This window comes from Lynx rufus, unplaced genomic scaffold, assembly GCF_022079265.1.
Source record: "Lynx rufus isolate CCGP_SWC_20201006 ecotype Redwood Valley unplaced genomic scaffold, mLynRuf1.p SCAF_7, whole genome shotgun sequence".
NCBI lineage: Eukaryota > Metazoa > Chordata > Mammalia > Carnivora > Felidae > Lynx > Lynx rufus.
In genome coordinates, this window is record NW_025814889.1 from 56,966,596 (window position 1) to 56,994,158 (window position 27,563).

The 27,563-nt window shown below is 34.7% G+C and overlaps 1 protein-coding gene across 6 annotated transcripts in view; it reads right to left on the reverse strand.

The window, feature by feature from the left end:
• The window catches only part of SOX5 (SRY-box transcription factor 5), a 351,471-nt gene that overhangs the window by 42,716 nt on the left and 281,192 nt on the right, over window positions 1-27,563 (reverse strand). For all 6 annotated transcript variants that reach the window (XM_047066167.1, XM_047066166.1, XM_047066168.1 and 3 more), the window contains exon 8: window positions 27,228-27,374. In XM_047066167.1, the coding sequence (XP_046922123.1) occupies window positions 27,228-27,374 (147 nt within the window). The remainder of the gene's footprint in view (window positions 1-27,227; window positions 27,375-27,563) is intronic.

Consider the following 27,563-nt stretch of genomic DNA (forward strand, 5'->3'; position numbering starts at 1 on the left):
AAATTCTCTCTTTTGGAAACTTTGGAGGTGGGTTCTAGCAACGTGTATTTTAACAAGCATTCCCAGGGGCGCCTGGGTGCCTCAGTCAGTGAAGCGTCTGCCTTTGGCTCATGTCACAATCTCACAGTTCATGAGTTGAAGCCCAATTTGGGTTCTCTGCTATCTGCGCAGCGCCCACTTTGGATCCTCTGTGCCCCTCTCTCTGCCCTTCCCCCACTCATGCTGATCTCTCTCTCTCTCTCAAAAATCAAAATCAAAATCAAAACTTAAAAAAAAAGCGAGCAATCCCAGATGATTGTGATGCACACTAACATGTGAAAGCCACCACCATATACAATACAAAGGGAGGTAATTTTTGAAAAAATTATTAAGCTTCAAAACCCTTTTAAAAGCTTCCTCAATGTAACGATGTAACATTAACAAAATATATAGTAATCCCAATCTTTAAAATTTTATCAAAGCATAACATATACTACTAATAATAATAAATGAAAACATTCATATGCATAATAAACTAAATGCTACTGACATTCAGTAGACCAATCAAGATTAGAATCCAGATTCTCTTCTCATTAATTCAGCCTGAATATCCTGTCAGATAGGTGCTTTAGTGACTGTTACCCATGCAGCCGTAAATATTCTAAACACTTTTTCCTCTATCAAATGTACCTACTTACTACTTTCTGTGTGAAGCTACCAGCTTTTGTTATGACAGCCTGAAAACTTCCCTGGGCAGTATTTACAACTCTTGCAAAAGTTTTTGAGGGGATGCTTGGAGAAATTAAGGTGGTTGTTTCACTTGACAGTGCAGAAAAAAAAAAAGAGGAAGGAATATGTTCCCAGAGTTGCAACAGAAGAGATTTATGAGCAAGAGGAAATAGAGCATGAGTATGTGTGTAGGGGGAATGAGGGTCTTGACGAAGATGATGCAGATGTAGGTGCTGATGATAGGAAGCATATGAAATGTCATAGGCTTAGCTGTAAGCACTAAGAACTATTATGTGCACATTCTGAAAAATGACTACCCAAAGCATTTATTAGAGCAAGAGACCCACTGGAACTCTTAATATTCTCCTCCATTCAGGGCAGCACAGATGTCTGAAAGCCAAAAAGTGCAAAGCCCCAAGGACATAATAGAGGTTGACAGTTCCCAAGTTGATAGAAATGTCATTCAAAATTGCCCTTTCATTCTCTTTCATTGTGTGACCAGGCTAATGGTATATTAATAAGAACCCACATGCTTGATTCTTATACTGGTAACTATATAAATAATTTTGACCCATTATATGATATTATTTCACAATTTGGTTCTTCTAATAATTTACTACTGAGCTACTATACCAAATACCTGTTATTCATGACGAATACAAAAATTACAGTACTTTCCCATTTTCTATTAATTATTTTTCATTTGACAAGATGAAAATTTTAAAACCCTAACTATAAAATGAAAGTGGACCATTTATTTATGACCTGCATTCTCATAATTATGAATGTGTGCAATAAATGCCAAAGGTAAGGTTTTTTTTCTAAATGGTTTTCTACTTTGTTTTTTATTTGCAATATCTTATAGGAGAAATTTGCAAGCTTAGCATGATCAAACCCTACTCGTACAAATAAAGCATGCATTTTAAAATTGTAAATAAATATTTTCTTATATAAAAGAATGTAAGCAATTTTCAAGGTCAATAAAGCAGTGGAAAAATACCATTTGTATGAAGTACACCATAAAGCAATAAGGAGAGCAATTTCTTTTTAATTACTTGTCCAATCATTCAATGATGCTGCCAATTGAAATTTTTTAAAATAGCATATTTCATAATTAGCTAATTTAAACACAAAATGATAGTTAAGAAGAATCTTATGTATCTGTTGAGTAGTTACAAAGTTGATATGCTAACCAAATATAAATATAAGGTGAACATTTAAGCTGAGGTAAATGCGTAAACTAAGGTAAGCAAGTTTTAACTAACAGGCTATTACTTACATGTATAGAATTCATTATAAATATTTCAAATCATTTATGTAATCTTCAATACTATGAAGTAATTAATTAATAATCTCAGAGAGGAAACTAAAACTTACAGAGATCTAAAGAAACCCATGTTTTTGGACTCAACATACAATATTCTTTCTATTTATGTAACAAATTTAATCTTAAATTTAAAAAGACATTGATGGAATACAAATTCTGGTATTCAGACTTAACCATATAATTCTTCACATAGTGAACCACACAAACGTCAATACACATGTAACAAAATGAAGTCATACACACATTTGCTATTTATGTACTAACTTCAACGTTAAGACAACATATGACTTATTTTGGTGATTTTTTGTGCTTGTCTGATCTCCATAGTACACATCAAAACTGTCTTTTGGTAATTCTAAAGAGTTATCAAATTAGATTTTTTTTTGAGAAAATACCAAGGGTCCATGTACAGTATATCAGAAAATACAGTAATTCAATAATGTGTAATGGAATAACATTTCACACATATAAATACAAGCTTTTGGAACCTATTTATGATTATAACTTCTCCTAATAAAGTGTTGTCTAATCTTAGTTGTCTGGGATAGAAGGCAAAACAATTATAATCTAAACAAGCATACTGTTCAGGCATGTTCTGCTTACTTATAGCTACTACAACTTGTCTAAAAGCAAACATTTCACTTAATATCAACTTATGGTCCCAGTAGTAGAAATATTGTGGAGGTTCTGATGAATTTGTATCTTGGCAGTGAAAATAAATACCCCACAGAGATAAATAATAAATTTGGGTAAAGAAAATTATTTGACATAAATATCAAAAGTCTCAGGTGCACTGGAGAAATAGAAGTTTTATCATGAATGCAGAATCATTCCACACACTTAACAAAAACAGTGAAATAACTATATAAAGTTAAAATATAATTTACTCAGATGATTTTCAAATAATATGTTTATTTTAGGAAAAACATGCTACTCTAACATAATTGTATAATACTCTTAATTTTTAATGTGCAAAGACCAAATTGCTCATAAAAATCAAAGGGGGGTATGTGTGATATTCCTTGGACACTCCTGGCTGCCCAAGGGAAAAGGAAAGAAAACAAATGGTTGACTGATAGAGACCATAGTCATGCAGGACAGGAGTCTCCTTCACTTTATGGATAACTTAGTAAACTGCAAGAAAAAGGCAATCTTATCCATAGCCTAATCTCCAGAAACCTATAGACTGTTTCTTGGAGCCCTAATATCACCCTCATCAAGATGTAAGGGAGTTTAAGTGCTTGTCACAGTGATGTGGGAAATAAAGGCAAATGAAAAACTAAATTCCCTTACTGCCTACAGCCCATTGACAAGTCCTTGACACAGGCAGAGTGATCTTCCTCTAGGAGCTCAGCTGCCTTGATGATGACACTTTGCTAGGGACAAAAGGGGATCTTGGCTTAACATTATCCTGACCCCCACCCCTTCCCCCTCCCCCCCCCCCGCCAGGATCCTGTGAGTCTTCTGAAACACATAAACATTCCTTTGCAAACCTCCTTTATCTTTTTTTTTTTAATTTTAAGGCTTATTTATTTTTGAGAGAAAGGGAGACAGAGCATGAGGAAGGGAGGGGCAGAGAGAGAGGGAGACACGGAATCTGCAGCAGGCTCTGAGCTGTCAACACAGAGCCCTATGAGTGGGGCTTGAACTCATGAACCATGAGATCATGATCTGAGTTGAAGTCGGACACTTAACCAACCGAGTCACCCAGGCACCCCGCAAACCAACTTTAACTCCCAAGTATATGTTGGCAATTATACTCCAAGCATATGGCCCCTGATATATATCTGAAGGATCTCATGACTGAGGCATTACTAAACAGAAATAAATGGTGTTTTCCTAACAGCAGCTAGCCTTCAAGGTCCTGGAAACCTTGCTTTCAAAATTCCTTAGAGACTTACACTGTTCCTAACCCCTTCCCAACCTGAAGGTATATTATCAGTCACCCTTCACAACCCCAGTGCAGCCCTTTCTGCCCACGAGTCCTGTCCCCGTGCTTTAACAAAAATCACCTTTTTGCACCACAAGAATTCTTTCTTGGCTGTTGGCTCTGAACCCCACCATCACCTCAAAACCCTCATCACCTAAAGAAATCTACTCCTTTTTTTCTATTTGTATCCTTGTCCTTCACGACGTAGAATATACCCACATGAAGGAGGTCCTTGGACCATAAGGTGCACCACTAAGGATGAACAGATGATTATACCCTTCAGAATAAAAATTTCACCTTTATTTATACCTTTATCAAAATTTTTCATTGGCAATTTTTATAACAAAATTTTTTCTTTAAATATTTACCTAAAGTAATTATCAAAAAGCAAATATTTATTTGGTAGTTAACAAATTTATAGCATTCTAATGGCAATGGGAAGAACATCTAAATTTATTCAGTCATCCATCCATCCATTCATTCATTCTTTATTGAATGAAATTTCAACTATTTATTACTTGCTGTTATATGTTGGGCATTAGAAAAATGCAAATCACTTGACATCTAGGCTTGTGGCTTTGAGGCTGTGTTTTTGTGTGGCAAGTAATAAAGAAGGAAAAAATGTATTTATATTTAAGCAGTGAAGATGTATGTGGATGTATGTATTGTATTTTATTTAAACTGAATTATTTAAGGACAGTTGGTCTATGTATTTAATATATTCTTTCATTTGTAAATATGATTTGATTCCTTAATAGCCATACAATGACTGAGTAAAAAAATACAGAATTTCAGGCTCCTTCCTCTGTGCTATTTGAAAACTGTGATTTTCCCCATATTTATCACAAATATTCATGTGAAATAAGTAGCAATAATAACATATGGGAAAGAGTAAAGGCATTCATGAAACATGTTGCAAAATTAATCACCCGGTTGCTATTATCCTCTCTGATTAAATAATCGTATTAAGTTAAGTAGGGAAGTTACACTACAGGTTGAATCGCATAAAGGGCGCTCTGGGGTTTCATCTCTCTCGCCTAGCTCAGCTTTGCATCTATTGTCTAGTCCTAATGGTCACTGCAGGAGCCCTCCTTCACCTTTTCCACCCAAATAAGGCATCTCTTTGTGCAGTTCAGTAGAGGTTTACTAGAGAGAAAAACAAAACAAAACAGAACAGAACAGAAATACCATGAGGATCTCCGAAAAGACTGTAGTGTCCCTGACCTTTCCTTCACGAACATAGATCAGAAAAAAGGTTTGCATTGATGTGCAACAGTCAAGCAAAGTAACACAAGATAAAACTAACTGAACATCTTACATTATTTTCTTAGCCACTAAAGAATTAGGGATCCTACTCATGTGGCTACTCCAACTCCACACTTCACTAGTAGGTTCTCGGTACCTAAAAATCAAGTCTATCATCTTAGAACACAGGGTCCTGAGGCCCCTTTCATAAACAGATGCTTGCTTTTGATCATACAAATTGCAAGATGCCTTGTTAACCAGGCAGATAGAGCTCCAGGAATTCTTTGATAGGTGTGTTTTTTCTATGTTAAAGCTACTCTTAGACTTGACTGTCCTTTAAATCCAAGTCTTAAGTGATTTAGCTGAGGGTAATGTATTCTAACTTTTCATTTAGCTTCCTCATTTTGCCATTTTACACTTTTGCCTAATATATACCTGCTTCTTTTAAACGTGGGTGCCTCTGGTGTAGCTGGGGGACATATGCTTCATTGTGGTAATTTTATATTGTTTTTACATTTAAATTCTTGGCCTTTAATTAACTTATGGGTATTCACATAGTTTTCATCATTTCATTTGTTGTTCATCATGCTCTCTGTTCCTTCTCCATTAACATTTTGGTAGAACATTTCCCTTGTTTTTTTGATTTCAGTGACTTAATACCTCTAAACTGTACAAACACACACACACATATATATATTTGAACACAAATAGAGCAAAGAATAAAGAGTGTGGCTTGTGGAATCTCAATACCATTTCCTATCCATTTTTTAATTTAAAAAGTACTTTGAAATACCTAAGACAAATAATGCCATTGTTTCTACACACAAAGTTCTTCTGTGGTAGCCAGCCTCCAAGATCGCCCCCCCAATAATCCCTGCCTCCTGGGATTTATGTCCCTGTGTATTCTCGTCCCTCCCCCCTCCACAATAAATAGGACTGACCTATATAACCAATAGAGTTTTGCAGAAATGACAGTTTGACTCCTGGTAGTAAGTCATAAAAGACATTGCAGCTTCTATCTTTCTCTTTCTTGGATCACTCGCTTTCAGGTATGGTTTCTCAGTCTCAGCACTATTGACATTTTGGCTTAACAATTTTGTTGTGAGTGACTGTCCTGTGTCCTGTAGGATGTTTAGCTTATCCCTAGCCCCAGTAGATGCTTGTAGCACTCCTGCCCAGGTTTCAGCAATGAAAGCTATCTCCAGACACTGCCAAATATTTCCTGGGGGAGAATGTCATGCCTGGAGAGGGAGGGGAGCCACCTGCCTTGTCATGAGGACACTCAAATAGCCCATAGAGAGGTCCACTTGGCAAGGAACTCAGGCCTCTTGCCAACAGGATGTAACTTGTTAGGCACGTGCACTGAGCCACTTTGGAAGTGGATGTACCAATACCAGTTAAACTTTCGTGGGACTGCAACCCCAACTGACAACTTGATTGCAACCACATGAGACTCTTAGCCAGACCCATCCAGGTAAGCTGCTCCCAAGATTCCCGACCTACAGCAATTGTCTGGGGAAAGTGTTTTATTGTTTAAAGTCACTAAATTTTGTAGTATTTTCTTAGGCAGTGATAGCTAATCCATCCTCAATGAAGGAAGTATAACCGAAACATGTGACGTTCTTTCATTATTCCAAACCCTTTTTTTTACCATGATTTAATTTTGACTCCTGGAAAAACACTTGTTTCTCCTTCTTCAACCATAATATATGAATATATTTCATGAATCTCCCTCAGTTTTACTCCTTTGCTTTGCACACCTACATGTAATTCTTTTTACTTTTTCTTTCTATCTCCTTTAGTATCTCCTCTCCCTTCTTTTTAACATTTCTAACTTGGCTTTTGAAACTTTAATTTTTTAATGGTATTTTCAACTTTTTTTAATGTTTATTTTTTGAGAGACAGAGCGCAAGCTGGAGAGGGACAGAGAGAGAGAGGGAGACACAGAATCTGAAGCAGGCTCCAGGCTCTGAGCTGTCAACACAGAGTCCGACATGGGGCTTGAGCTCATGAATCGTGAGGTCATGACCTGAGCTGAGGTCGGATGCTTAACCAACTGAGCCACCCAGGTGCCCTGATACGTTAATTTTACATTATCTATCTAACTTCTACTTTTTATTTTCAAAGTATGCTAAAATTATACTGTATAAATACAGTTTCTATACATTTACTTAGAAGAATATTCTATGAGAAGACTTTTAGCTCAAAATACCAAACGAAAACTCACTCACAGAAATTCTGCAGAGTAAATTTTTCAAATGCATTGTGTATTTGAAAAGAGGAAGAACAGAAGGAATACAAGTGTCAACAATAATATTTGATGAGAACATTCATAACAGGAGCCAGTATAAAATGTACGGTGTTTCAGATTCAACTTTGTTTAACCTCTGGTCCCTAGACAACTTCAAATTCCCAATAATAATGGTTATTTTGTCCTCTGGTGCTCATTATATCTGGAAGATTGCTATTATCTTCTAAAATGATTAATAGTTCTTCTACCAAGAGGCTAAAAGAAAGCATAAAGCAGTTAAGAGTTGATGTTAATAATCATACCAGTTCTTCTTATTAACCTCTAAATGCAAACCTCCAAAAGCTTTTTATAAAATGCTTTAGAGAAATTAAAGAGTTGGTCACTCCATGTGTAGAAAGAACATAATGTTTTCTTGGCACCACCTGATCAGTCCTTAAATTCATAATTAAAAAGCATTTGTCATTGTTACTTTCCTGTTAGTGTCACTTGAAGATATGTGAAAAAAGCATTAATCAAGAACTACAAAATTATCAAATGATGGAATGGATTCACACACACACACACACACACACACACACACACATAAGCATGAGCTCTTGGAGCAATACAGCTTTACAAAATAAACTCTAAGAAAATAGAAGCCATGTGTTTTGGGGATGGCACCTCTACGTGAACGTACAAAATGAGCACACCAACCTCTCTGCCTGAATCTACAAAAGGAATTATCAAAAAGACAGCAGAACAGTATAAACAATACCAATACAAATGAGTATTAACTCTCTGTCCCACTGTCCCATTTGGAAGCCTATTGTTCACAGGGAAAAACACTCATGAAAATAAATAAAACAAATAGAATTAAATACTTTGGAAGACTCTTAAAGGGCTAAAAAAAACTTATTTTCAAGAATATCTATGGTTCTTGGGGTGTCTGGGTGGCTCAGTCGGTTAAGCGTCTGACTTTGGTTTCCCAGTTCACAAGTTTGAGCCCTGTGTCAGGTTCTGTGCTGACAGCTCAGAGCCTGGAGAGTGCTTCAGATTCTGTATCTCCCTCTCTCTCTGCCCCTCTCCTGCTTGCACTCTGTGTCTCTGTTTTTCTCTCAAAAATAAAAACATTAAAAAATTTTTAAAAATTAAAAAAATATATATACCTATGGTTCTTTTAGGGATTTAAGTTTTACAGATCCTAGGAAGAGTTTGGTCTGGTTATAAGCAGATAAACCATCTTTAGATGGCCAACCTGGGAGAAAGGGAGAGAAGAAATAGCAGGCATAATCATACATAAATCACTTAATACTAACTCTCATTTAATTAAATCTAAAATCTCATTTCTATTGCCCACCTATATGCATGTACAGTTTCTAATGGGCACAAGTCCCCAGTAGACTGATGGGCCCACTATTAGTAGTGATTAATGGCAGTTGTGACAGTTAACCGGTATATTGTGTGCATCTGGGAGACTTGAGTAAGGGCCAAATTGTATAGGGCATAGAACCTTGGGGCAGGATGGATATATGTGTGTGTGTGTGTGTGTGTGTGTGTGCGCGCGCATGTGTGTGTGTAATGGATTTGAAGGCGAGTGAGACAAAATGCGAAAGGGAAGACTAAGACAGCACCCTATTATTACTAACAAACCACTGTATTCTGTTTTATTGCATTAGTTGTTTTCTTGAATTGTTGATTGCAAAAAAATCAGAATTCAAATAGATTAAGAGGGTTTTACTCTTTAAAGGAATGTTTCTGATGATCTGAGTACTCATTCTTTACCACACAACTTTGAGGGCAGGCATTAGTATACTGTTTTTATCACCCACATATGGCCTTGAATAGAAAAAATACTAAACATTAACTACTAAATCTTAATTACACGGATAGTCAAGATTAATCAATGACAAACCCTTGATAAATTGTTTTCCTTTATTGTTTTTTCATAAAGTGTTTTAAAACTTCTTTACGTCTACTATACAATGTAAATGTCACTGTGGCTAGGGAAGAATAGAAACCTAGGCACCACCATAATGTATTCCTCCAAATGAACTCTTCTCACTACTTGAATTTCATAGTTCTTCCTAGTCTTTAGAGTTTTGTTCCCTTTTTTTCTTGCCTTCCCCTAGAGGTGAAGGTTGACATCTTTGGGACGCACTGCTTTCTAGTTAGAGATGTTAGCTAACACAGCCATTGTCAGTCACTCTTTAGTGTCAGGCTTCCTATTAATTTCTCTTGAAACTTTACTAGGTCACTACATCTAAACCACAATTCCTTCTACTCCATTCACTGTGGACAGGAAAGAGAGGCAGTCATTGAAGACAAAGGGTAAAAAGTCCAAAGATAGGCAAAAATAAAATTTAAATGTAAAACTCACTTCTTTTGCTCCCACTTGCTCTATTATTTTTTAAAAATTTTTAAAATGTTTTTTATTTATTTTTCAGACAGAGAGAGACAGAGCATGAGCAGGGGAGGGACAGAGAGAGAGGGAGACACAGAATCCGAAGCAGGCTCCAGTCTCTGAGCTGTTAGCACAGAGCCCAACGTGGGGCTCAAACTCACAAGCCACGAGATCATGACCTGAACTGAAGTCAGACACTTAACCGACTGAGCCACCCAGGCACCCCAACTCCCACTTGCTTTAAACCAGACTGATTCTCACCCTTCAGATTAAGGGCAGTACTGGCAATTTTCTTTAATATATGGAATTAGAAGAGTTGTCCCATTTGCTCTGGTCTTTTTTTTTTTCCCCCTCTCTCACGTGGTAGGTTTATTTTTTAATTTGTTCCAGAGTATCATTTAAGCATTATTCCCAACAGTGCTAGTCATGGAGAGAAGGAATTTATATTCTAGTAGTCTAGAACTGGGATTTGGATTTTAAATCTTAGATGTTTAATTTAAATGCAATTTTCAGAAGTTTTTATAAGGTTATAATACCCTTATTCCATGGATCCTCACATCAGCTTTTCTAAAAATACAAAAAGGTATCAAGGGCATGAGCTCTTGGAATATTAGTCCTATAAAACTTGCTATTTGGGATTAGGTGATTTTTACTAGAAATAAAGATTATTTTCCCTTCCCCTAAATATTAATCAAAAATAATGATTTTATAAATATGATCAACTTAAAGTGTTTTTCCTTTCTCCTTCTCTCATAATTAACTTACCAGAGAATGAATAAAGAAAAGGCATAGTATATGTCTAATTGAATACAGAAATTATGAAACTTTTACCTGGGAAAAAGAAACCTACTCCAAAAGAAATGCTGGTTTTGTCATGAAGAGAGCTAGTTTCTCAAGAAGTAATAAATGCTTACAGCCCTGTACACTATTTGTTACATTAATATTTGGAGGGAGTCAGTTAAATATTACAAAACATAAAATTACATCAAATAAGTTTAGTAAACTAAATATTAATATTTAAAAAATAATTTGAATATTTTTATATCTGTTCATCTTAATGCTGATTTTCTAATACTATTCACTTACTCCCTGACATCTAAATAGCTTTACTAGTTACAAAGCACCCTCACACATTTTGCCTCATTTTATTTTTTTAAAGATGTAATTTATTTACTTTCAAAATTCATTTGAGAGAGAGAGAGCCCGAGTGGGGGAGAGGGGCAGAGGGAGAGACAGAGACAGGCAGAGAGAGAGACAGACACACAGAGAGAGACAGAGACAGAGAGAGAATCTTAAGCAGGCTCAACACTCAGCATGAAGCTCAATGCGGGGCTCGATCCCAGGATTCTGGGATCATGACCTGAGCTGAAATCAAGAGTAGGACACTCAAAAGGATGAGCCACCCAGGTGTCCCTGTCTTCTTTTATTATCACAGCAAGAATGTGAGATATCATCAATCCCACTTCACAGATAAGGAAGCTGACATTAGAGATATTTAAAAATTTGCCTATGGTCCTAACTTTAGTAAGCTTGGGACTTAAATCCAAGTCTCTGCAATGTAAGCCTAGCAATGTTCCATCTAAATGTCAACAGGGAAAAGGATTGTTAAGGAATAATTTCTCAGAAAAAAATCAGACTAACAACTGAAATCTTGTAATTTCTTTTTCATTTCAAAGAAAATTGTTATATCCCATTATTATAGGGATCATGTAGAACTCAATTTGGGTAATATTAGTCTGAACCCTTGAAAAATGTTTATAATACCAAATCATGAAATATTTTACCAAAGAAGCTAGCTACAAGTAAATTCTACATGTATTCATATATTTAAAGTATAAAATTAAAGAGAACATTTTTGAAGTAAATGCATAAGTATCCTTAACACTATTATTTGAATAAACCTATTTTGTTTCAATATAAAACACACTGCCGTTTACCTACATCCAAAAGCTGTCCAGTCATTTACAGAGAAACTAATATTGCAAGAAATGAAAGAGGGTAGAAAAGACCTTTAGGCCACCTACTGGCTTGACCAAAGGCTATGAATCCATCCCAGGTTTATTTCAAATGAGTTGTGTCAAAGGTTACCCACAGGCCATTTTATAGTGATTGATAGCTGATGTCTGAAAATCTCCTTTTATTTTAATGATAACCTCAATAGAGTCATTAAGGCATTCTTGTCTCCACAGCAGTGACCAGGAGGGAACTGATGTCTTTAAAGAATTTGAAGGGGTGATAACTACTTATATAGAATGTCAGTTACGGCCAGTTTTTTATGTTATGCTCAGGAGACAAAATATTTTTTTCCGATGTATTGAAGATGCTTAGCTTGATTATATATTCTGCGTATTCATGTTAAAATATGAAATTCAAGGTATAGGGCAAAGAAAATTCAATAAAGATGAAAAGGCTTAGAATTGAGCATCAGGTAAGAGTCTGATTTTAATTATAATGATCTCAAATTTGTATTAAAGCTCTCACAGCATAATGATCCTTAAGTGTCTGTATTGAGTTAAGCATGTCATGAAGCATGAAGAATTGCAAGATTGATTTATCAGATATTCATTTAAGAAATAGGCAATTAAAATAATTAATGTGTAGTGAAACTCAGCTGTAATGCCGCATGTTTAATTTTTCCCAACCCATAACATTAAAAGAATAATACATTTCACAGTCTGGATGGCGTAAAAGATTTTATATAGCAACTGTAATGATATCATTACATAAGAGTTTTGGTCATATCTTCTAGGCTGAACTAAGGAGAAGGATTGAGTGCATTTATTTTATATTTGACCTTATTTTAAATGTTGCTTTGGGTCATTAGATTGCCAAATAAAATGAATCTGCATTCTTGATTCTTGTAATAAGGGATGACATACATATATACACACATACATATGTTTATACATGTAGAATATAAACTAATACATGAGCACGTATAGACGGAATATTTCTTTGCCATATTTAAGCTAGATTGGCAAAAAGAGAAGCAACGAATAATGAACTTACAAATATAAGAGAGAAAGACAAAATAATTTTCTTGCCTAAAATTTGATTTGAACTTTCCATTAAACAATATAACAAAACTAGCCAGTATTCGTATAAGCCTCTGCCTTTTACTTCAGGATCCACTTAATTCTTCAGCATCTGTAAGGGAGACCATTCACCTGAAGATGTATTCATACTAAACCAACTCATGCTGCTAACATAGAAACCAGAATTCCAATTAATTAATTTATAGCTGGCCAGAATACTGTTGAGTTTTTTAAGGTAACTTTTTCCAATTTCAAGATACTTGACAAAGCAAATTTGACAATGAGAATCAGGGCAGAAAAGAAGTATATGGTGAGTGCTTCATCCAGACCATAGTAAAGGGGTGGTAAATTATGCCTGCTTCAACTGCAGACAATAGTAGTTATGCTTCTCATGCTGCATTGAGATTATCCTCCAGTGATGCAAGCCACTGACCTTTGATACTTCCACCTAAGGGGCCCCAAACTCAGTCACATGTCTGAACATAATATCTTGGTTTGCTTCCACAGATGTTTTGCTTATTTGTTTGATTATTCTTTAACAGAACTAGAGTAATAGTTACATGTCAAATATTATGCTCGGTACTAAAAATAAGTAAGAAATAATCCCTATGCTGAAAGGCTCAGACTCATACAAGGGAAGACAATGGCAATCAAGTGTTGTAAGCGTGCTGGGATACAACACAAGCAGTATGTATCTGTGCAGTGGAGTCATATATGATGGAACAGCCAATTCTACAGAGAGGTGATAACTAAGATAGATCTCATAAGTTGGTGCAAGGCAAAAGGAAAAAATGTAATGGAGAGGAAAAAAAGCACCCCAGAGAGCTAGAGTGGAGCAAACATAAGCAAAAAGAGGTAAAACAAGATGATATAGGAGAGAGTAACTCCATATGGAACACAAAACTTGGGATCAAGAGAAAGGCACAAGTAACCAATCAGGCTAGTGTGGTGGGTGGGGCTAGGTCACAGAATGACAAGAAGGTTAGCCTTCATCCTGTAGACACTTTTCTTTCATCCTTATTCTTCTTAACTCTACTCCCAATGTTCTAGACATGCATTACAGACCACCTTATTTCTTTCTTTATAATTCAGATGAAACCCAACAGTCTGTTCTTTCATTCCCACATGCGTTTGCACAGGCTGTTTTCACTTCCTTCAAAAACCTTCTAAATGGCACATCTTCTGGAAGTCCTTCCTCATTCCCCTGTTTCTCCCCAGGTTGTATTAGGAACTTTTTCCCTTGCCTCCATATTGTTCTTTGACCAGGGTTTAGCCCATAGTATTTTAATTGTCAGTTTGTCCATCTTCCCCATTACACTGTACAGGGTATTAATTATTGTTCTTTTTTGGTTCTACCATAGTGTCCACCATATTATAGGTGCTCAAAAAGTTTACTGAGTAAAACTCAGAAAATGTTCTTTCTAAAAGTGACACCTGATGGTGACTCTAGAAACCTCATTTATGAATAACATGGCCATTATGTAGTTTTTTAAAAAGATTATATAAACCAGGGAAGAAACATCTAGCTTTGTTGGCAACTGTAAAGTCTATTTCTATTGCTTGGAAAATGCTTTTTGTTTGTTTGTTTGTTTTGTTTTTTTTTTTCCCCAAAGGAAGACATTCCTCTTTTTTCTAGTAGAAGATAACTCCTGTAAATGAAATCATATTTTATTAACTGTGTTTTAAGTCAATCTTGTTTTTTTAAAAATAGGATTCAAGTACATTTTGAAAGAATATTTCAAAATGTTTCTATTTCTTTTTGTCTCATTAAATTCCAATATTTTATTTTATATGCTCAGAATTCTAGAAAATAATATGGTTACACTAAAGGCCCAAAAGTTCACCTGACAATAACTAAAAACATATTACTGACTTAAAAAAATCACTTACACAGACACATTGTCTTAGATCATGTGGCATTAATAATTTAACTGCAAAAATAAACATATAGTGAAAATTACATCACAAATAGTGATAAGTACAGTTTAAATTCATGTTATTAAGATTGAGTTGTAGAATATAAACATGTAATCTAGTAAACATTTATTGAATGCATATTATGGACCAGCCACTTAGAATTCAATGGATAAAGGAAGTGTATCTAATATGATCAATCTTATGAAACTGATCTTTCCTTCAATTATGTTGTTGCAAGTCCATAAACTGCAGTCTCAGATATAATCAGAATTCTACCTCCTTGCAACTCTATGAAAGCTAATAGGAAAAAAACAAGTAAAACCAAACTAAAATTACCCAGTGGTTCTCTTAAAATTGGATCAGAATTATCATTTTTTAGATAAATGACAGCACTATTTGCATGAAAATTGGCACTAAAAATTCCATCAGCTGACCTAAAATTCTTGTCTTGCCCTGTATTTATATAGGATTGACCTGAATATTGAGCTCCTGCCGACTTAAAATGAAACTTTGATCCTCAAAAGAGTTACACAGGGAAGTATAGAAAACACAAATCTGTACTTATTTAAGGACATTCCTATTGCTGTCATAATGCTTTTATACATACTTCACAACAGAATAGTTTTCTTATGTTATTTTGAGTGCTACTGGAAATACCACAAGAGAAAATTTTTGCAGTATTTCATCCTTTCTATTTTTGGTTTCAATTTCTTTTTCTCCTATTTATGAAATATCTACACTGCCAAAAGTCATCAGAATTGTACAACAAACCATAACAACTCAAATTATATAATGAACTAGAAAAATAAGATTCCTTGGTTATTGAAAGGCCCAATTTAAATGAGTCTCATACAAAAATCTCAGTCCTGAAAATTAGTCTTGAAAAGAACTACAACAGAGTTTTAATTAAAAAATATTTTGTGGTTTTATAAAAATGTAGGGTTCTTAGTATTTTCTGGTATTGGCAAACAGTTTGGGAGAAAATGAATTTTTATGTATTTGAGTATACATTTTTCCCCTTCATATTATTCTGGTAATGTAAAGCTTACAAAATGAAAATTCTGGTCTTTATTTTTTTTCTAAATTTAGAGATCTCATCTTTCTCCTTTTGAAAAATGAAACTCACAAAGGGATTTTTTTTTTCTTTAATTGTTGGGTTCTGGAAAAGTCACTCAATGAAATTAGCTACTCCATAGTTGGAAGTCAAGGGCTAAAAGCTGTGGAATATTGCAACTGTAAGTCATACAGCTTTGTGAGGAGGGGAGTGTAATTCTAAGAAGCATCCAATTATATTATCTACAAGGAGGTCCTAGACTGGGACAGGGCACATTTTTCCCAAGAAAACTTTAGGACACCTTTGGATTCAGGTTAAGGGAAGCTGCTAGCTGTTCATGATATTTAGACACTTGCATTTGTAGGTATGCTCCTTTCTAAGCAGCACTTTGTTAAACAAGTTCTTAACAATACTCAATACTTTGAGCCATTAAGAATGTGTTTTACAAATTTAATGTTCCTAAGATTATAATTTCATTGGGAAAAATTCTTATTCAATATAGAAAAAATTTCAAATATATTTTCAAGTAAAAGAAGAGTCATAAAATTATCTCCTAGATCCAAAAACAAATCAACAGAAAGAGGTGTTGTATATTTTGAATGCTATTCTGTGTCTCCTATGTCCTCAAACTTGGAAGATACGTAAGATAAGGAATATGCGTGCTTACAAAATTTACCTGGTCATATTAAGCAGCCACTAAATAATAATTCATAGCCAATGTGAATTACACCACTCACTGTGTATCTGTTGAAGGCTTTTTTTTTCACATTTAATACTAATCAATTCATACAATTTCTGGTCTTTGTTTAAAAAGCCCTCATTAAAAATGATTGTTTTCTAGTTGGTTATTGCCAGTAAAGAGAAACTATATAAATGATGCTGGAGAATTTCATTATCTTGTAATTTTTTGAGTAGGCTTTGGATTAAAATAGTCTCTGTTTCTTGTTAGGCACAATTAAGGCCACTTCCATATCATATGTGCATAGGAAAATGGGAAAACAGGTGTAACTAAAAAAGAATTTCACTTTATAGAATATAATACAATATAGATCTTAGTAGAACTTAGTATATAAACTTACTATCACTAAAATAAATAGGATTTTAAGTGCATTATGAATGTACATGCCTAAAGAAATCATAAAATAATTATTGCTAAAATTTTACTAATAAAATAATCACATTATTTATAGAAGGTTTACAGAAACTTTATAGAAGTTTCTTTTTTTTTAAGTTGGTGGCATTGCATATTTACCTGACAAGATAAATAATTTTTAATTTTTATTTTTTAAATATTTTTATATTTTAAAAATTTTTTAATTTTTATTTTTTAACGTTTATTTATTTTTGAGAGACAGAGAGAGACAGAGCACAAGTGGGGGGAGGGCCAAGAGAGAATGAGACACAGAATGCGAAGTAGGCTCCAGGCTCCAAGCTGTTAGCACAGAGCCCAACGCAGGGCTCAAACTCACAAAACGTGAGATCATGACCTGAGCCAAAGTATGACGCTCAACTCACTGAACCACTCAGGCGCCCCCTGACAAGTGTTTTTTAATAAAATTTTTAACTAGAGACATGGAAGGATGGAAGAGGGGAAGAGAGCAGGAGATGAAGGAAAGGAAACAGAAAAAGTGAGAGAGAAAGAGATTTTCAAAGAAAGTTATCCTCTCAAAAATATTCAATTCAGAAGAATACAGGTTCAATTTAATGATGAAAATGATGCTATTCATAATTTAAAAATACCCTTTTATAGTTGTTTTAAGATTTTAGCACAAAAAAGAGATTGTAGCACATTTTTTACTGACTTTTTTAAGCTAGCTAAAAGTCTGCTTGCTGGGAGACTTGGCAGATCTGTTGAAGTCAGACTGGGTTATAAAGTTTTGGGTAAAAATCAAACATTTTTAAAAATATCAAAAGCAAAAAGATTAATTAGAAATTAGGGTCTGTTTTCCTTTGTGGTTTATTAACATGATCAAAAGATATTAAATAAGAGCTCTAAAACTCTTATGATAGCTAATAAATAGTAATTATAATTTTTAAGGTGACTACATTTGAATCAATACTCATGTGTTAGTGTTAGTATGAAAATATCACTCCAAAAACTCAACCTTGTAATTTGCTTTATATAGGTGGTGCCAGGTACTGTTAAGGGTATGTGTTTTCTTATATTACTAGTGAAACAACCCTGATAAAGTAAGTCAATCTGAAGAAAACTCAGGAAATACTTCAGGTTACATTCACATTCCTTGCACTTACTTGCTGCCCTTAATAGCTATACAAAATTGTCCTTTTCCATCCGTATATCCCTTATCATATACATCACTGTATATAAATGTGATGTATATATATCATGAGGGCAGAGATCTGTCTAAACTATGTGCCAGTATCCTCAGGTCCTAGGACTCTGACACATCATAGGCCATTAATAGACTTGTCAAATTAAAATGTCTTGTTCCTCCAATGGCAAGGTACAATATATCTCATTAAGGTTCAAATTCCACAGTATTTCTAGGGAAGTATTGTAGAGATGCTTAAACTGTTTTTCAATTGATCCAAAGGATAAAAGGAAAAAATTTACTTCCCTCAAAAACATAGTACCCTAAGAAAGGAAGACAATGAGTAGGTAATTACAGTTTATGGTGAATGGAAAACATATTATTTCTTTAAATTGAATGAACTTAAATATAGCTTAAATTCCTGAACACGAAAAAGTCATACATGATCTGGTCTTTCTCCTTATCAACCTCATTTCTTAGCATTCTCCCTTATGTTTTCTGCATTCTGGCTACTTCAGCCTATTTTCTAAACCTTGAATTTCCAGATTCACATATTAGGGTCTTTGCAATTGCTTGTTCCTCCTGTTTGGAATAACTTTCCCCTAGACCTTTGCAGGCACTTTCATTTGCATGAATTAGGTGTCAGACAGGGTTTCCTCTACATCTCTATCTCAAGAAGATTTCCTTGCTTATCCCTAGGAACTTGATCTTTTACCATGTTTTATTTTCTTCATAGCACTTACCAAAATATGAAATTATCTATTTGTTTAATAGTTCATAGTTGGTCTTTTCCTCTTAGACTGTAAGATTTTAAGAGGGCACACTTTTGTTTACAGCTGTAGTTCTACTGCCTGGCATTGAACTTGACACACAATAGGCATGAATTAATACTCATTGAATCAGTGAATGATAGATGTAAGCATATATAAAACACCAAAAAGGAACAGTCCTTTGAAAAATGAGAAAAAGAGCAGAACTAAGAGATAGGAAATACTTCCATGCAATATTGTTTGGGCTTCTGATTCTGATTAAACCAGACCTGTAGTCAGATTTTTTTTTTTTTTTTTTTTTTTTGTGAGTGAATACATTTCCTTTTTGCTTGGTCCAGTTTGGGTTGGGTTTTCTATTACTTGCAACTGAAGGAGTACTAGCAAATACAGTTGTCATTCAGTGGAACCACACGCTGAAATCCTGGAAATCTGATTACAATTCTATTTAAATAAGAATATTGCGATGTTAAGAGTTACTCTGAATAAAATAATGCTACATCATGGAGTGGCGGCAAAGGGACCCCTTAAGTAGGTTATTATGTGTTGGACTGAAACCTTTCTGGGTTTCTTCCTTACTTAAGCTTCTATGCTTCTATAAATAAAATGCCTGATACCTTTTGTGAAATAAATGACACTTGAATACGTTGGGCTTTGAACTTGTCTTCAGCTTAGAGTGGTACATCTCTTTAATTTTTTGACTCTTACATCTACATTTAATTACTGTGTTTTCTTATCCCTCTCCATTTTTATAATGTTTAAAAATATCATAGAATGCTTTGTTCTCTCTAGACAAAAATCTATTGAAAAAATATAACTAATGAATATTTACTTATACTATTTTCCATCAATCTAAAGAGGACATTGATATTTGTTGTCCTTTTAAAAACATACCTATACTTTGGTACATCTCTGCGAGAAAGACCATTAAAATTCTTCCTATTTATGAATAAGAAAGATGTATAAACAGAATATATTTGATTAAATAGAGAGGGAATCAAATCTGAGGTCTAGAGAGGTCCTGCATGGGTTCTCTTCTCAATTCTCTACCCAAATAGCTCCAGTACACGTATGGTCTAGAGGGTTGGAAAGAGGTCAATAATCAGCTCAAATGAAGCACTGATCATTCACTTAGGTTAGAAAATAAAGGATTTGAACTGATTTGGAGTACATTTTAGGAAGTCAAAATTGTAAATGCTTTCTTAAAAAGGAAGAGAACCATAGAAGTGGGCTTTCACTTACTTAGTCTCTAACATAGTAATGATTTCCCCTTTTTAGCCATGATGTTCGTGGAGGTTGTTCTAGATCCTCCTGTACAAAGACGTCCTTTCACATTGCTGTTTTTCCTCTCTACACTATTTAGGTTTTAACTGCCTGGTTTTAAAATTAAAATGCTTTAATCACAGCTTTTTGGATGGTGTGTCTTCTTTGGGTTGGATCTATTTTAGAGGGCAACTTCCATTTAGAAAATGTGATTCTGTGGATCTTCCTGTGTCTGCACATGTTCAACATCCTCTTGCTTTCCCCATGGTTTGCATTATTAAAAAGCTTTGACATGGCTCATCAGAGCTGGCTGCTGTGTTCCAGACAGGTTCCTGTCAAAACAAACTCAGTATACTGGGGAACAGAGGCCAGGCCAGTTGAATTCAAAGAACATTACCTAAATCCCTCTGTATATTTTGCCTCTTTAAAAATGCCATGATTATGACTTGTCTGTCTCTTTGTTTTATAATTTGTACTGGTTTTTTTATGTTACAATTGTGACCAACCCCTCTTTTCCTGAATCATAAGACTATATTGCCAAATGACCGACTTGGATATTTAATACCACTGTGCTCAGAAAAGGCTCTGTTTAAGTACCTAGCTGTTTGAGATTCCTGTCAACTGAATACAGATGAAAAGGAAAGGGGGAGGCTCATCACAGGGATTCTGTTGATAACACTTCATTTAACATATTTCAGTTTAGCAACACGGACTGCAAAAAAGAAAACTACTTTATTTAAAATGACAGGGCGACTCTGTTATATTCACTGTACATATGTCCCACCCAGGAAGTGATGATAATGATAATGGGTACATTTACAGTTTAACTCTATGGGGTGATTCTTCTCAAATGAATTCACCTCTTGAGTATGACACATCCATATCACATCTTAAAGGCTCACAAAATTGCTATTTCACAGATATTGAAATACCAGAGAGAGAGAGAGGTGTTCAACAGCTATTCAACAAAACACAAAGCAGGTGTACAGAGCAAGGTATTAGGGAAATTCTAGCATTTAATTGATATGCCAAACAGTGTTTAAAGCACAAGAATAGAAAATGGGCAATTTAAATGTGGTTATAATTAGCTGAGGCTAACATCCCCTTCTGTTCTGAAGTTTTGGGGAAAATGAGATATGTAAAAAGTACTACGTTCAACAGTTTCACAATGGATCTGTGATTTTATCTGTTCTTACATTTATAGATGAATGGCAGTTCCTCTCTTATTAATACTAGTGAAGCACTCTGGATTATTCAGAGATACCACATTCAGAGATGAATTCCAGCCCAGGGTAGTCAATAAAGATTATTTGTGATCTTGACCTGAAAAGGTCTAAGAATACATCAAATACTAGCATTCTAGGAACTTTTACATATTGGAATTTACATCTCTAGCAACTACTACCACACAAAAGTTTTTGTGGCCAGATAAAATGTAAAAAATATGAAATGAAGTCAACAGTTATATTGAACAGTATTTTTCAAAACTTTCATCATGGAAGTACTCCTGTGAAGGCCTTGGTCCATTTAAGACTTACAAAATCTCTTTGATTTCATTTGCTTTCTCTTTAAAGAATGTGTTTCCCATAATATTAAAAATAATGTTTTTACAGTTAGTGTTAGTGGTGTTTCAACTTGATTGTGGTTACACTGTGTGCGGACTTTGGTATTCAGCCTTTTCCCCCAGATAGCATTACAGAACACGATCTCAAAGTTAGCAAAAAGCTTTGTTTCCCACATCTCCTGTTCGAACTAATTTTCAATTAAGATGAATCATGATTATCCTCGGATTTCTCATGTTCCCAACATAATGCTAATCTTGTATGTGTACCATGGTTTGTGACTCATGGTATTTAGCTACAAAATTCTACCCTGTAGATGAATGTGTACTGATGTAATGCTTATTTGATAGCATGGAACTATGTGTTTGGTACCATTACAGCAAAAAAAATGGATGCCCTAATAAGAGTCATTGGCAATTCGGGCATCACCAACACAAACACCTGGCCACCAAATCAGAAAAGATCTTCATTACTGCACTTGAGAAAGAAGATCAGATAACAATATAGTTCGCTTCTTGCTTCTGAATTTGAAGCAATATTTATAAGGATATTGCAGCTGAAAGAATCTGATTGTGTCTGATCAGCTGGCTAGGACTGTTTCTGTCTTGTTGGAAAATATTTCTTTCCCTTGTCATAACTCCCAGGTGCTACTGCTGAGCAAATGGGAACATCGCTGCTAGAAGTATTTGAAAAGAACAAAAAAGAATTGATTCAGACAATTTACGTGCTCCTGTCATTGATAGAGACACAACGTGACCAAGGAGTATGACTAGGGTCATAGCAAAGGTAAAAGAAAAGCACCCAGGAGTTCTGTCTTGTCACCAGCTTTTCAAACTAATTATTCTTGGTTGTTGCAGGCAATATACAAGTTTTCATCAAATGCCAAGAGACATTTCATAGTATTTGCAAGTTGCTCTTGTAATTTTCCCAAGAGGTGGCTACTTTTACAATGGCAAATCACTTAACATGTAAAATTCAGATAGCACATCTATGACATATGAGAATTTCTTGGTAGCATGGAATTGTAAGTCTATTTATTACCAACAATTGTGTGAGTGGTGTGTGAAATTGAGTAAAAATGTTCTTCCTCCTAATATAACTATTTTAAGGCTGACATTGAGTCTATTATTTTTAAGGGAAATCATTTTTTTCTTACAAAACAAATGTTATCAAGAGATCAGTTACTATCACACAGGAAAGGCTATCTAGGTTTTTAAAAGACTGCAACAAATAATTCAGAAAGTCTTTTAAGGAAGTATGTTGGTATAAAAATGAAAGTCACTAATACATTAATGCATCCTGTGACAAAATGCTAAACTATACACAAATCAATTTAAACATTTGTTAAGGAATTTAAACAGTCAGAGCAGCAATTCTGTGTATGAGATTTAAGGACCAATATGGCTAAACAATAACTTAACTAAATAATTTTCCTTAATATGAAAAGTGGAAGTATTTGTAAAATTCCCTTGAAATGGGATCTCTTGTACACAAAAGTTCATGATTTCATACTTTCATTCAGTTATTTACCAATATTTAGCAATAAGCTAGCTGTGAAGACGCAGCAAGGACACAAGAATATCTCTGAAGAGCTAAATATATTTCTTTTTGTTGTTTAATGAAAAGAATGGTCCTGGAGTAGAATCCAGAGCGGTGGGGACCAATTTTTAAAGATACAAGTGTACATGTATTAAAAAGGATTTTATGTAACACATGAGAAATTAAAAAAAAAAAAAACAACTGCTGATGACCTTAATTTTCTAACCATTGGCAAAATAGTTTTCTTGGCTTTTGCCTAATAATATCAAGGCATTAAAAAAAAAAGAAAGAAAAATTAACCAATGACAATATGTCAGGTATTAATGAAAACAGTTCATAAGCAGTAAGTTCAAGGACATATAACTCAACAAGCAACACTACCCATATTCTCCAATGCAGATTTTGAAGAGACCAGATTTCTTTTTGTGTTTTCATATTTACAGAACGCGATTCCTGTTTGCAGTTTTTTTAGAGGTTCATTGTGAACCCTCTAAAGGTTTCTTTATCATTTAATATTATAAATAATTATGTTCCTAGGCAGCAGCTCAAAGCTCAGTACAGCACTCGTACAACACCACAGGCAGGTCAGGTGACCTTTCTCCAATTCTCCTCTCTCTGGTGCTGAGGACAGACAAAGTGATATGTCTGTCATACGCCATTACCATTAGAACAGAATCTTGTTCTTTTATTACAACTGAACTCCGCCAGATTTCTCAGCAGGAATGCTAAGTGAAATCAATGTCTTGGATTTCCAGGCTGAGCTTGGAGGTCACAGCCACTCTATCATTTCTCAGCATTATCCTTTCTCGTGCGCACACACACTCCCCAAGCCTCCAACTGGCACACAGCAGATTGAAAACAGCATGCATCAGAGGACTCATGCTGTACAATTTTACAGTCTTTTGGAGCCCCCTCCTTTTGATTCCCCCCTTCTATTTTTTGCAAATTGCAAATAAGTTTTGTTTGTGTCCTTCTCTAGAGTTGTGAGTCAAAGGCAAAGGCACACCTAGGAAGAAGGGCAGGCAATAAAACCCAGAGAACATGGTTGATTTTTGACAGCTGCCAATAAGATCATTTCCCTTACATCATCACTTGGATGTGGCTGACAATTCCATTGTTCCAAACAATAAATATATCTTCAACATAAACCATCATTTTGGTTTATGTCAGATAGGTATGCAGACACATAAAGCCCATTCATAAAATAATTCCATTGTATAGTAAAATAGACCAATAAAACACACAGAAAATGCCCAAAGGACACTAAGAATTGATTGTTTAAAAATATAAACAGAACAATAAATGATGGCTATTCTAATAAATAAAATAGCTTTGTGAAGTGAAAATGTTTATAATGCCATGTATAAATGTCAGTTTCATGATGCAAGAAACTAAATTCATGTATTGAAATGGGTCCTCTTTATTTACTATTGGTTGTATCTTTTTGGCCATGTTCTTCATTAAAATGACAGTAATATTTATTGGTCGGACTATTTTTAATGCACTAAACTTTACTGCTGAGCTAAAACACAAGCACATTTAAGACATCTTTTCTGACAATAAGAGTGGTTGTAGACAGCGTGCTAGAGGACATATTTTTATTAAATCATGTTATTACCTAAAAAGAGGCACTTTACTGGTTGGTTAAACTTTTAATGTCTTTTACACAATTGCAAATGGGAAGAAACACAATATCTACTACTTTCTTAAACTTTACCTGATAAAAAATTCAAGCAGGCTAGTTTTTAAAAAGTTACACTGAGTTTTAAAGATAAGCCACAAAACATATTTTAAAATTATGTATAATCATAGGTCTAGAAACACAATCCACTTTTTCACTTGTACTAAAAAATGGAGGTTTATGAAACTAAGAAAGTGGCAGAGGATTATCACTGAGATGGATAATAAGTCTGCTTTGCAACTGGTATATAGGGTTGTATAGGATTCTATGAGTGTCTAGAACCATAGAACTCATAAAGTAGTGTTCTAGTCTTGGCAAAACAAACGGTCAATCACTTTTGCATTTGCCATGGTTACCTAAAAAAAGTATCACTGTGACAACTGCTCAGTAAACATTTGAACGGATGGATGAATGAATGAATGAATGAACAGATGCATAAATGGATGAGGCTGATTGATATCAAAAGCTTCCTGATTATTTGAGTAAGTAAATTGGGGAGAAGATAATAATGACAAAAAGTTATTCTAGAGGTAATAAAGAGAGCCCACTAGTTATTTACAAGTGAACTATCTAGTCTAAAATCATAATATGAAATGTCATAATGTAAGCATCATTATGAAACATGGTATGAAATCACATTAATAAATCAAGGGAAAAAAACAGAGAATAATATCTCACGGAATTATTTGTGTGTGACGGTGACTATGCTGCTACAGCTATTTATTTTACTCAAAATTAGCCCATACATGCAATATATTAAAATTGCTGGTCCATGAAGACCTCAAAATATCACTGCTTTAAAATTAAATTTTAGTTAACGCATGTTATAATTATTATCAAATTTTAAAAAATATGCTCTTCTCTGATTATAAAGAAAAGCAGTCCAGATCTTGGGTGCACATTAGGTACAGAACATGCCAAGTTCATTACACGGCTGAAATAGTTCTTAAAGGGTGCACTTGTACATTTCCCAATATCACAGCAGTGTGTACAATAATTTGAACTATATGTTTGCACATATTATGGGTGAATCATGGTCTAGGTTCCTTGTCCAGGTTTAGTTGCGCTTTCAAGTGTATTTACCTCTTAATAATACGGAAAAGGTCCTTAAGAGTTTGGGGAAGATGGAGGCTGGAGTAGACTTTCCCAACTGATCCCTTCTCCTTCTCAATTCACCTTCTGAATTAATACACTAACTGTGAAAGGTATCTGTCAGGATACTAGAAAGGATTAAAAATAAATTCTTAGAGTTTCTTTCTCTTTCAATACTTTTTAATTTTTTTCTCTGTTTATTCTTTTGCTCTTTAGTTATTTCCAATATGGCATTTGGGAAATGGAGAACACAAACAATATTCTAGCTAATTCAGCAAAAGTTGTTATTTTGGGGGTAAATTAACTGGGTCAGTTTTATACTTAACATTTTCTAATAGAAAATATGTGTTGTTACTTCCCTAAGTAATCTCAGGAAAAAAATACTTTATGGTCACTCTTCTGTCTTCCTTCACAGAAAGTATAATGTATTCACATATCCTCATCTAAGACCTTAAGATCTTACAAACACAAAACATTTCAGCTTCAAAGTTTTCTGCTTCTCTCTCCTAAGACAAAGAACAACTTATTTGAATCCTCTTCCTGTCAATCCTTTTTCCATGTTCTCTCAAGAAATGTTTCCTTAGTTCCCAAAAGAAAACTATTTCTAAATAGTCCTACTTCTAACACTATTATTATCTTTATATCTTTCATGAAAATCTTATTGGATGGATGATATATCTAGAATTATATCCATACTGCACCACATTATAGCAGTTATTGATATTTAAATAAAACATTTTCTGTATGCCCTATCTGTACTCCTATTTTAAGGTCTATTTCGGTTGCTCTTTTTTGGGGGGGAACCCCTCCCAGGATATCTCACTGAAAGCAGGGTGTTTGTCCTAATAACTTCCAATGCATTTTATCTGTTACTCTTTATAAGGCTTTGATTCATTTATAAGGCTTCGTTTCATAGAGTATGGGTATCTATTTGATACGACTGTAAGCCACTGGAGTACAGCGTATCTAATAAATCTGTGCATCACTCACATTTCCAACTCTGGCTACCAATGCATGTTTGTTGAATAAATGCATGGCTCAACGTATGTATGTTATTGATCCTTATTGATCCTACCAGACTCTTAGCTCCTTGAAGACCCAGTGGTTAACCCAACCGCTGGCACATAATATTCAATAAATGCCATTGAATGAAAAGTAAAGCTGTCAATTGCAAGACAGGTAGCTTCTGCAAAGGGGTACCTTGCTTTTGGGTGGTGGGCTGTTTGTGCTCTTGTCTGTGTGAATGCTGGTAGGAGATACAGCAGCACCGAGGTTGCTTTGGGGAATGCCTGGGAGCTTTCCTCCTGGAGATACCTGCATTGCAGCTAGCTGGGCAGCATATAACTGCTACAGAAGAAACAGGAGAGAGAAAGAAAAAGAGAGAGAGAGAGAAAAAAAAAAGTGACTATCAGTGATAAAATAAATGCACCTCTCAGAAAGTACCTGTATTCAGATGTGGTAGTTTTCCTGTGAGGATTCTTGTTTACCGCCCTGGAACATTTAAAGAAAGAAATTGTCATCTCAATGTTCATGACT